We start from the raw sequence: 13022 nt of genomic DNA, 5'->3' as shown, positions 1-13022 counted from the left end.
CAGAACTTGGGAGTCACAGAAGCCAGAAGTTCTGTCCGTAGAAATAGCCTTCCCCTGCAGCCACATTATAATGGGGCCTTACTGCTCAAAAGTAGCCTGCACAACAGATGTATCAGCATCAGCTGGGAGCTTGTCAGAAATGTAGAATCCCAGCCCCAGCCCCAGCCCACTAAACCAGGATCTGCCTTTAAACAAGAACCCCCAGGTGATTCCTATGCACACTGAACACTAGAAGAACTGGTCTAGTATACAGATCTTGCTAGCCTTCCTATTTGGTACCAACTGAAAACTTGTTGCAACCTCTTCTCGTTCTGACTGAATAAGAAAATGCGGTACATCTACAAAGAGATGAAAACATATATTATCATGTACAAATAAACCAGTAGTGATGGAGATAGACTCTATTCTTACCAACTACAGTGATCTGAACTCTTTCACTGCCTTCCACTGTAATGGGAGGAAAGGAGAAACTCAATGTTTTCTGTGTAGTTTGCAGCTTGTCATTCAATTCCAACAAGACGGATTGTGAATATATTTTTTCAATTCCTTCTCCCTGTTGAAACAAAAGCAATATAAGTAATGTGGTCCCTACTCATCAGTTTACCAGGAACTGTATGCAAATCATAAGACAAACATTTGGCCTGTTGTGTCTACAAGTGTGTACAGTTAATGCCTACCATTCTTGATTCTTGCTTCAAATCTGTTAGTAAGTGTTTATTTTCTAGTTTAGGCAAAACATTTCATGGAATGGTAATGGAAATGACAAAGCAGAAAATGAAAAGGTAATAAGAAAAATCTCTCTGAGGTAGGTTCTATTATTACCCAAGAGAGAAATTAAATACCTTTTCCAAAGTCACACTTGACAGAGCTGGGATCTGAGCACAGGGCTGCCTCACCTCAGAGTACAAGTGCTTATCCACTATGCTGAGTTGTCTTTTTGTGTATAATGTGTTCTCCAAAATAAAAATCTACAAAATCTCTCCTACCCGTGCTGAGGAAATTCAAAATTCAAAATCTACATGTCCACTTAGCATGATTTAACAGGATCCTACTGTAACACAATTTGTAAATGTAATTGACTACAAAAGAGACTTGCTTTATAGTCATACTATAAATGTATCTTTTATTTATTTTAATCCTTACCCAAGGATATGTTTTTCATTGATTGTAGAGAGAGAGAGGGAGAGAGAAAAACATTGATGTGAGAAACGGATCAATGTGAGAGAGAAGCATCAATGTGAGGGAGAAACATTGATGTGTGAAAGAGAAGCATTGGTGTGAGGGAGAAATATGCTTGGACCAGGAATCAAAACCGAAGCCTGGGTATGTGCCCTGACCAGGAATCAAACGCAAGACCCTTCAGTGAACTAGACGACACTCTAACCAACGGAGCTACACTGGCCAGGGCATTCATATTATAAATTAAAGAGATGGCCTAGCCAATTTGGCTCAATAGATAGAATGTCAGCCTGTGGACTGAAGGGTTGCGGGTTTGATTCCTTCAAGAGCACAGACCTCGGTTGCAGGCTTGATCCCTAGCCCTGGCCAGGGCAAGTGTGGTGGGCAACCAATTGATGTGTCTCTCTCACACTGATGTTTCTCTCTCTGTATCTCCCCCTCTCTTCCATGCTCACTAAAAATCAATGGGAAAAAAAAACATCCTCTGTTGAGGATTAATAAGAAATAAAATAAAATATAAAGTAATTAAATTAATTAAATAAATTTAAAGAGGAAATTGGCAAGTACTTCCAAAGTGTAGTATATTTTTACATATAGATGAGGGGGGAAAAATCACTAGGCATTACCAGAAGGATAGAGAAAGTGAGCTTGCAGGTCTTGCCAACAAAGCTAAACAAGAAAAACTATCTCCTGTTTCCTTTCCAACTATGTATTTCCATTTCATTTATCTGACACTCCAGCCACTTACCTTCACTAAAACGTTCTGGGTGACAGCATCAGAAGCAGCAGGTGAAGTAGCTATGACTGTGATAGGAATTTCCCCCAGATGTATTGGATTGACTGGGAAAGTAACAGTCACCCCATCCTCACTGGGAACCACAATGGTCTGCTGGTGCCCTGTGACATTGACTTTATCTGAAGCAATTAGAATATCATATTTGTCACTTTCCTTAATGGTCACATTAACCTGGAAGAAAAATTATCAAAGATTTTGTATAATAAATGCTCCTCTGTAAAGTGTTAACATTATTACTATTTTAAGTTCTTTTTATCTGTGAGGCCCAAGACTAGAGAAAGATGAGATAGATCCAGTCAAGAAGAGGATGAAAGGGCACCATGGAAAACTTCATTGCTTTCTTATGCTTTCCCATCTACTTCAAGATATGTGGGGAAAGGGTGCTCTTCAGAACATTAATTTCTCTTGTTATCTGAAGCCTCTGAGTGGTAAGAAGGTGCCCAGAAAGGTTATTTGTGTCATGGTTTGCCACCAGCCTGGTTTTACCATCATTCTGGGACACTGGTCTTACTAGAAAAACCTGAGACCAAAGGATGAAATGTTGTGACATTCATTGAGAGTCTCTGCTAAAATTATCCCCAGGAAAGTCTGCCCCAGACATTAGCACTGAAGTATAAACTGGTGGTCAACTTTGTAACATATGCCAAAGTTGCAGTCCCATCAAAATGAGCATTTCTCTAGGCCTTGCATGTTGTGACTTGTTTTCTCCATTTACTTTCTCAAAACATTTTCCGTAAAGATAATTATTATTTCCATTTCACAGATGAGGAAGACTACAACTAAGTTATTTGCTGGTAAGTGGTAGAGTGGGATGCTGAATCCTGGCCTTGGACTCCAGAGCTTAGGAGTCCATGTTGACTAGACAAAAAACTAAAGTTTTAAAACAAAAATCAATTTGCCTAGCCAGCGTGGCTCAGTGGTTGAGCATCAACCTAAGAACCAGAAAGTCACGGTTCGATTCCCAGTCAGTTGTGAGCTCAATCCCCAGTGTGGGGCTTGCATGAGGCAGCCATCATTGATGTTTCTCATCATTGATGTTTCTCTCTCTCTCCCTCTCCCTTCCTCTCTGAAATCAATAAAAATATTTTTTTAAAAATTAATGAAATAAACAATTTACTCTATGGACATAGTGCTTAAAGAGATGACAGCATTTTCGTGAAGTACGGCTAATAAGGTAAATTACATATTCCTACTTACTCTGGGAGGAAAAACAACCAATCATTTAGTTAACATTCCTATGGACACAACACAAACAGTGAGCCTAATCCTGCCTTCCAGGGAACTGACGCACTAGAGAGACACAAGGCACATGGCTCAAAACACCAAGCCCTGGAAACAGACACCCTGAATAAATGTGAGGACAACACACGGAACAGAATGGTGAGGAAAGGCATCTTAGTTTCAAGCCAGGTCTTGAATGGAATAAATTCTTGCCAACCACACTGGGCGAAGAGTGGCAGTGACAAGCGGCAACACATTCTAGATGTGAGTCAGACTAGGAAAAACTGCAGACGGTAGGAAAGAGGAAGACCTGTCCCCAAGACAATAGGGAAGTTATGTGGCTAAACTGGGGGGAAATGTGCTGGAAAGGTCGGAGAAGGGATAGAGAATGCTTTATCATGTGAATAATATCCCTAGATGTTAATAAGCAGAAGAAATCGCAGCCCAAGGATGTTTATGTTTATTCCTCCAGAATGGATAAAAGGCTTAGATACCCAGAGCCTGAACACTAACCAAACCAGTCCCTGCACGTTTTCCCCATTTCTTCCTGTAGTATAAGTGGTTAACAAAATCTTTCATACATTACCTCAGTGGGATCTTTCAAATAATTGAATATGGTTACTTCCAAAGCAAATTCTTCCCCTCTGATCACAGAGTAGGGAAGATTCAAAAAAATGAAAAATGGCTGAAAGACTTGCAGCTGGAAAAAACACAATGAACACATATTTTATTCATATCGAAATGCTTCACATTTTATTGAATTAAAAGCAAATCTCACAAAACCTATGAAGCTTAACTTCACATAGAAATATCCACTTGCCTATCAACATACAGCAAATGGCAACTTATCACAAATGAATACGGCAAATTGATTTGATTTATGTAACCTAACACTAGACTTTATTAAGGGCCTACTAGGAACCAGGTACTTTACCCACATTAACTCATTTAATTATTACAACCTTAAGAGGCAGCATTATCCTCATATTTTACAGAGATTAAAGAGGAAGCTCAGAGACCCTGTAACTAGTATAAGATCATAGTGCCAGTAAGTGGATACCAATGTGTGTGGTGTCAAAGTCAAGTTCCTCTGCTACTATGTTATACTGACTCCACCATTCGGCTTTAGAAGCCACCAACCAAATCAAAGACTGTTTCAGACTCATGTGCAAAGTCTAAATGATGGGTCTGCCTACTACTTTTAACTTACATATGCAGACACCTGCACTTCCTCGTTGGGGACTCAACTCCAATACTGTTGGCCAAGTCCTGCAGGAGAAACTGAACCTTCCCTGCCTCTAAGGAGAAGCCTCAATTCCTTTGAGCCCGTGGTTCCCACTGGCAGCAGGATTTCCCTCTAGAGGTTGATTTAGGCATCTGTGGAAGTGTCTTAGGTTGCCACAGCGTTTGAAGGAGCTAATGGCACTTAGCAGGTGAAGGCCTGCAAGACTCAGGAGTCCCAGACAACGAAAAATGGTCCCATGTCTCTCGTGAGTCTTGAATGTCTTTTCAGGCATCCATGTAGACAATGTACCTGCTTATAAGAACCTGAACTTAGAACATAATTCCAACATAATGTAAAGCCAAAACATTTTTCAATGCACACTGAATTTCTCATAAATACAATTATTTTAGAAATCAAAAGACCATACTTGTTTTGTTTGTAACATTGCTAAAAGTTGTTCACAGTTTCAGAAATTTATATCACCACAGGCAGCTAAAACAATACAAGTATGTCAACTGCATCTCTGTGCATGATAGAAATATTTAAATATGTTATGATGTCTTCTAATGTAGCTATGCCTGCTCATTTATACCCTGGAATATGTATTATTTTATTATACATTACCATCCTTTTATTTCTCCTTAATATATCACTTAGTGTATCATATTGATTTTCAATTGAATATGTAAATATAGTATATATTCTATGAATTTCATTTTTATTCGTAGAGGGACAAAACAAAATATCTGTTATAAAAAGGGGCTTCAGCTATGACCAAGGATAGTTATTATATTCCTCTTGCCAGTGACTGGTTTAGGAAGTGACATGTGATGCAGTTTAACCCAGGAGATGTGAAGGAATGTCTGCCTGGGCACATCTTGAGAAGTTCTGTTTGTCCTTGAAAGAGGGACACACAGAAATATTCCCTGTCTTCTGACCTTTGGAAGTGTTTAGATTTGGTAAATAGTAAACTTTCTATCCAAATCTTAATATGGATACAGCACATTTAGTAGCTTAATACAACTCACATTCTAAAAAAAAAAAAAAAAAAAAAAAAAAAAAGCCACCTAGGGATTCCTAAACCGTGGTAAACATCAAAAGCAATCTTTTTTTTTTTTATCTATTGAGGAGTTGACACTTTCTTCACTTCATGACACTGTAACACTTATAAGCAGCACTTTAATACGCTACCTCCACTGGAGCAGGTGTTAGTCCAAAACCCAAGTCCTCAGAGACCACAAAACCAGTAGCTATCCAAGAAGTGATAGAATCAGGTACAGTAACTTCAAATTCTTGGTAAATCTTGGACCTGAAGTCAAGAAAAATATAAAAATCACAAAACCAAGAACTGATATATTTCAAATTAAGTAACATGACCTAAACCATTTTTTGGAAGAATATTAATTCTCCAAAACATTTACATATCTAAAATTTTTTAAGATTTATACATAAAACAACAACAAATAGGTCATAATAAGACCATACTGATCCATATTAAAATAAAAGCTTTCTACAGTGTTTATATCTTAAAGGTGAACGTTATTTTCATAAAATTTTGTATATATAATAAATGTTTTTTCAAATAACTTTAATTTCATCTTTCAATTTGCATAAAAGTTTCTATATCCCAATAAACGCTACTATTTGTTGGGTGTTTTTTAGATTTGACTTGTGTCTTATTTCAAGTTTCCATAAATAGCAGACTATAAAATACGTATAGATTTCATGATTTACCTGTTCGGTCATCAGACAGGTAGCACAGGGTTTGTCACCTAAGTGAATTCCTTACTCCACCCACACCCATTTCCCTGTGGCTCAGGGGAATGTATTAAGAGGAGTCACAAAGTAGAGAAGGTAACCAGGGGTGCTCTTCACCCCAAGGCAACAAATATAGTCAGCAATTTTTCTATAATGAAACAAAAGACTTCAAATAAGTTAAAAAAAATCACCCTTCATTAGCGATGACTGCCACAATTCACATGTGGCTTTACTAAATACTATACTTAGATGCAATCAAAATCACTTCGAAATAAAAAACCTCTTGGTCTATTTAGTTCTTAATCACACTCTGTTTTTACTTAACAAAAAGATGGCAAAACTTCTTTAAAACTAACACTAGACAAAACATACATGGGCAAACAACTTTTTTACCCCATGTTGGTGTCTAGCCAAATCCAAGTCTCTGGAAAATCTTTTCTGACACGTGGATTGTCAATCGAATCAAAGTCATAGGAATCTCCCATATTTCCATCATTTCTCCCGTTGTACACCTCATCAAATATACCGTCATCTAAAAATAAACATTGGCAACTGTTAGGGGGGAAAAAATCACTCTAAAAGGATTATAAACAGTCCACGGAATCACAGCATCTCTCAGCTGAATGGGATGTTAGAGTTCATCTTGTCCAATTCTCTCATTTTACAGATGAGCAATATGAGAAATTTAATGACTTGCCCAAGACCACCTGGCCAGGTACAACCAAGGGAGAAATTAAAAAATAAAATTTAAAAAAGAAAAGACCTTTCCTGCCCCTATGGCCAATATCCCAAAAACTACTTACAGTTCAGTTGCTAAAACTTCAGTTAAATCACATTTTTAAAACTACCTCCTTTTTTGCTATTCTCCTTTTTTTAGCTCTCTAATGCTGGTCACCATTGCCTATGCTGGCCATAAGATGCCACTAACTTTATTTTTTCTTTAAAATATATTTTATTGATTTTATACAGAGAGGAAGGGAGAGAGATAGAGAGTTAGAAACATCGATGAGAGAGAGTCATCGATCAGTTGCCTCTTGCACACCCCCTACTGGGGATATGCCCGCAACCAAGGTACATGCCCTTGACCGGAATCGAACCCGGGACCCTTCAGTCCCCAAGCCGACGCTCTATCCATTGAGCCAAACCGGTCCCGGCGCCACTAACTTTATTCTTATTTTTAAAACCATATTGCCACACAGACTCTGGGTCACCTATCTCTATTCTTGCAACTCATCTATAAGTCTAAAATTATTTCAAAATAAAATGTAAAAAAAAAAAAGTATACTATAATAGGTATCAAAGATGCAAAAATGAATGTAATGAATTCCACTCTATGGAGGAGGGAGACAAATAGAAAACCGTAGCAAACTAGCAAACAAGAACAGTTAATTTTACACAGAATCTGGATCGTGAAAAAGAATATGGCTATGGGGGAAATTCCATTTTGCATTGTTGTGGCCATTCCATTTTCCTTCTGTCTCCAAATAAAGAGCATCCCATATAGTGGGGGGAAGTAAATTAAGTACAAAGGCATGTCCACAATATGACAATTAGTACTAGGCAAAAGTGGCATACAATGCGGAGGGGAAAAGAATGGCTGGGTCCACATTTTTAAATATTCAAATATCCCATGCTGAAGGGTTTGGACATAATCCTTTAAGCAAAGATGACCTATAGAAGGTTTTCAATGAGTTTGAAACATGCTCTAACCCATATTTTATAGGATAACCCTACCCTCAGTGTGAACCACGGTTTAGAGCTGGGGGGAAATGGAAGTGGGCAAAACTGTTAGTTAGGAAGCCACAGCACTGGCCAAGGAGGCACTGCTAAGGAGCCTGAGACCAAAGAGAGGAGAGGGAGGATAATGTCAGTAATTCTGTTCTGTCTCCTGTACCGCATGACTGGATGAGCTCTGTGTGTGCCGAGGCACCCTCACTTCCCCCATCAGCACACTCTTCTCCCTATGTGTTGTTTTGCCCCACGAGACCAAGTTGGAAGCTCTGTTGCCTTGTACATGATAAGCATACAATTAATATCATCGCTATCTTTTGAATAATGAATGAACAAACTGGATTTGAGGGATAATATTATAGGTAATTGCAGACTTAGATGTGTCAAACAAGTGTTAAACATTTATATGCTTTTGAATTTAACCTCACAACAACCCTGTAATACAAGTAATATTATTAGTCTTATATTTCAGGGAGAAAACTGAGGCTTGGAGAAGGCTTGATTTTCTCGGTCATAAGGTCAGAGTTCAAAGCCAGAAGTATTTGGTGGAAAATCCTTTTCTTAACCACTATGCTGGTCCACGCCTGACAAGAAGAGAAGGTGAGTTCTGAGGTTTCTATTTGGACATCTGAGTCAATAATGATTTAATTAACAGAGATGTGAAATCATATCAGTTCAAGGAATCATATATCAATCAAAACATATTAAGGAAGAGTGAGGTTGTAAGAAGAGACAATATCATAAACTTGGTCTGTGATATATTGGATTTAAGGTAATTGTGGAGTATCAGAGGGGTGCATAAACAGAGGGGTAAGATAAAGTTGAGTTGTTCCAAAGTTGAGTTTAAAAAACGATGTCATGGGAGGGTCTGAGGAAGTATTCTACCAAATTGAGTCATCATATACTAGTAGTCCAGGCCAGGAATAGGAGGAAAACAGAGGCAAATGAACCAATAACTCAGAATAACAAGAAGACCAAATAGGATATTTAATAGATTTTTAAGGGATTGAGAAAATATACAAGGCAGAAGGATAGGCATTTGAAATGTTAGGAGTGGAGCCGTGTTCAGGTGATAATATGACCTTGGGTGACTATTATTTCCTCAATGGTGATCACAGGACAGCACAGATTAGATGGATTGACCACATGGACATTCAAATCTCCCAGGATGACAACAGGAGTAAGACTTTTGTAAGAATCTTTTGTGAGAGCATTGAGGTGAGAAAGGGAATGGAAAAGTTGTTGACCTGAATTTTGATTAAAGGAGTTATAATTAAAACTTTATGAGCTTCAAATAATAAGGAGCTCTTAACTGAAGATTGTTGAACAGTGTGTCTTAAAGTAACTAAGAAAAAATAGCCAAAAAAACACCCTATGTTACCTACTGATCCTGATCCAAAGGAGAGAAAGATAAATAAATGTTCATTTGAGAAGGTGTCTCAGGATACAATCACTAGTAAGAGTATCAGGTGTTTTTGTTGTTATTGTTGTTACTATAAAAAGGTAGCAGAGGGTTCTCAGAAAAAGGTAAAGGATACAGGAAGTATTACTAACAATAGGATGAGTATGACAGTGGGCATCAAAAATTGAAAAGATGAACAAAGATGTGTTAAAGCTGAGACTGAATGAAAAAAGACGAGATTGCTTGAAAGGCTGTCTAGGATAAGTAATTATATGAAGGAAGCTAAATGAACCATATGTCTTTAATGTCATAATGACTCCAAAAATCTTTGAGACTATAAAATTACCCTTTTAGTTACAGGAAAGAAGCTCAGGTATGTAGCAAGAATCAACCCAAGGCCAAAGAGCTTGGTATGGAGAAACTCAGAACATCTGACAAAAATAGGAATTTAGGGATAGAAACTGTGACCTTTCAAGATGATATGAGTGTAACTTGAAAGAAAACAGAACTTCTAGAATCATTTATTCTTATTTATGCATTTCCTCAGTCAAAATATTTCATGATTTCTTCCTAAAAGTACACTTATTATTAGCTGAGTGACCAACTGTATTTACCAATCTAGGGAACTAGATGTGACTCCACCAGGAAGAACTCAGATTGATGTGATGATGATGTGTGTCTGTGTGCACACATGCTTGTGTGTGTGTGTGTGTGTGTGTGTGTGTGTGTGTATGTGTGTCTGTCTGTGCACGTCAATATACTTTACTAGAGGCCTAATGCACAAAATCTGTGCAAGAGTAGGCCTTCCTCCCCCAGGCTGCCCACACCAGCTTCCCTCGACTTCTGGGACTCAAGCTTCACTCTGGCCACCAGCAGGCACCAGGAACCCAGGCTTCCCTTGCAGCCCTGGCTTGGTCTAGAAGGATGTCTGGAAGGACATCTGGTCTAATTAGCATATTACGCTTTTATTATTATAGATGGTGAATATTCTAGGTGGAGATCAAAAAGCTAAAGAACAAAAATGATTCAAAAACATATTGCTCCTTTTATATAATTCCAAAATAACATCACAGTTTGCAATACAAATTGGAAGCATAGGATCTTCCAATATGTCCAAAAATGTCATCACCTAAAAGAATGACAGAGAGCAAATGGAAAGCATTAATTTCAGAGAAGCCCAGTTAAAGATTCCATGTCATGCCCAGATGTACTCCTAAATACATTAAACTCCAAACATTTTAGGATACGAGAACAGAAAATAAATATCACAATATCCATGTTCCATATAAATAATGTTAAATAGCTGAGATGAAAGACTTAAAATATTTGAAAAGCACTTGGTCAGGTTTTACTTACAAACACCATCAATGGAATCCTTCCTAAGGCTGGCATCCGTCAATACCCAGAGGCCACATTCCTAGAAAGAATAATTAAAATTTTCTCTTAAAAGGTTAATGCTATCTAAATTGCCACAGCACTCTCCCACACTCTACCTCACTTTTGCTCATTTTTTATGGTAAAGTAATTTTTTTCACTCTTGCTCACTTTTGAGTGTTTAGGTATGTACTTGTGTATACATTCTCATTCTCTCCCTCCTCTCTCTCCTCCTTCTCTCATATACAGACAGATGCACACACATACTCACATGCATAACAAGTCAATGAAAGTGATATAAAGGAAAAAAGTATTTGTTTAATGACAATTCCTTTAATTTCTATAATAGCGAGTTTTTCCATTTGCTTTTAAAACTGGAAGGATGATTCTTTCCACTTCAACTTACATTTACATAACACTCTGCACTTCAGCAATGCATTTAATAAAGGATTAATACTTTATAAATTTAAATCATCAATTCTAAAAGTGGTTGCAAGAGTAAAAATATTAATATAATTAATCATTTCAACTAAACATACCTGAAAGACTGCAAAAGAATTCACGAACATGCCTAAATAATATCCCCTGTTATAAAGTTCCAAATCCTGGACCACCTAAGGAGAAGATAAAATATATGGAATGGATAGATTCATACAAACCTGTTCTGTGCTGTGCAACATTTCTTACATGTAATTTAGATAAGACACGGCCAGCATACTTATCAAATTTGAAAATGACACAAATGGAAAAATAATTAATATGTAAATGTCTAGCTCATGATTCATTCAGTCAAAATCACATTTCTTATTTAAACTTGTTTTTACTCTGTTTAGCAATCAAAAGTTCCTAAGAACTATGGACTTGAGTTTTTCCCAAGTGGATTTAAATGTCTACTGGCTGACAAGACCAACACACAGAGGTCAGCATTAAAATGACCAATATGTTTGGCAGAGATAAGCAAACTAAATTCAATGGTTAAACTAAGTTCTGCAAAATATCAGTTAAATTTTTTAAAAAAATAATAAAGAGAAAATTCACAAATGATGAAATACAAATTACTAATAAGCAGAAAATATAGTCAACTTTGTTGATAAAGCAATACAAATTACAACACCCATGAAATGGTTTTGCAGAGATACATGTATCACATTAGCGATGTTAATTTTTAAGAGCAGTATTCATTACTAGCAAGAGTGAGTAAAATTGGCAGTTTCTAAAATAGTTAAACACAAAATTAGACTATGGCCTGGCAATTACACTCCTATGTATATACTCAAAAGAACTGAAAACAGAGACTCAAAGAGATCCTTGTATGACAATGTTCATTGCAGCATTAGTTACAATAGCCAAAAGGTACAAACAACTTAAGCATTCATCAACAGAAGGATACATGAACAAGATGTGGTATATGCATACAACAGAGCATTATTCAACAAAAACAAAACAAAATAAAACAAAACAAAAAAAAACAGTTTTGATACAAGCTACAATATGGAGGAACCTTAAAGACATTATGTTACAGGAAATAAGGTAGACTGAAAAGGACAAATATTGAATGACTAGTGGCCCAGTGCACACTAGTCATTGTGCACAATGAAAGGATATTAATTAGAAAAAATATTTTACGGTAATATGGCTATTCACCCTTTCTCTATAATAGACCAAATTCATGATTGACAATGACAGATCAAAACACATGCATGCGGTCGAAGCCGGTTTGGCTCAGTGGTGGAGCTTCGGTCTGCGGACTGAAAGGTCCCAGGTTCGATTCCGGTCAAGGGTGTGTACCTTGGTTGCGGGCACATCCCCGGTAGAGGGTGTGCAAGAGGCAACTGGTCGATGTTTCTCTCTCATCGACGTTTCTAGCTCTCTATCTCTCTCCCTTCCTCTCTGTAAAAAATCAATAAAAAATATTTTTTTAAAAAAACAAAAAACCTCCCTGAAAGTTAGGGTCTGATATTCCCAAATATTTTTTAAAAAATAAAAATAAAAATAAATAAAAATAAAAATTAAAAATAAAAAAACATGCATGCGATTGGCACCAGTGAGACCTTTATTGTATCGCACATGCACAAGTTAACTTAGCCTTTAATATTCATATATATATATATATATATATATATATATATATATAATAAACTTGCTTAATTAGACTTGCTTTCTGATTTAGCTAAACTTTTTCCAGCCCAGTGAAGCACCCCAACTCCTATTCCAGGTAATCGTCAGCAACACAGCAGTAAATATCAAGATGAAGCACATTATTATTGTAGATAACACAGGGAGAACAAAGGGTAAAATATTTAACTGTAACAGTGTTTGACTATATTCTGTGTAGT

At 37.0% G+C, this 13022-nt stretch overlaps 1 protein-coding gene across 1 annotated transcript in view; it reads right to left on the bottom strand.

The window, feature by feature from the left end:
- The window catches only part of CD109 (CD109 molecule), a 109703-nt gene that overhangs the window by 31532 nt on the left and 65149 nt on the right, over window positions 1-13022 (bottom strand). The window contains exons 17-23 of the mRNA XM_084889227.1: window positions 11226-11300; window positions 10669-10729; window positions 6573-6711; window positions 5613-5730; window positions 3783-3896; window positions 1928-2146; window positions 412-553 (exon numbers count right to left, since the gene is read on the bottom strand). Coding sequence (XP_084745353.1) covers window positions 412-553; window positions 1928-2146; window positions 3783-3896; window positions 5613-5730; window positions 6573-6711; window positions 10669-10729; window positions 11226-11300 — 868 coding nt within the window. The remainder of the gene's footprint in view (window positions 1-411; window positions 554-1927; window positions 2147-3782; window positions 3897-5612; window positions 5731-6572; window positions 6712-10668; window positions 10730-11225; window positions 11301-13022) is intronic.

Source organism: Pipistrellus hanaki, assembly GCF_964339955.1.
Source record: "Pipistrellus hanaki genome assembly, chromosome: 7".
NCBI classification, from domain to species: Eukaryota; Metazoa; Chordata; class Mammalia; order Chiroptera; family Vespertilionidae; genus Pipistrellus; species Pipistrellus hanaki.
Note: the sequence above shows the minus strand (reverse complement) of the source record. Positions and strands in the feature narration are given on the sequence as shown.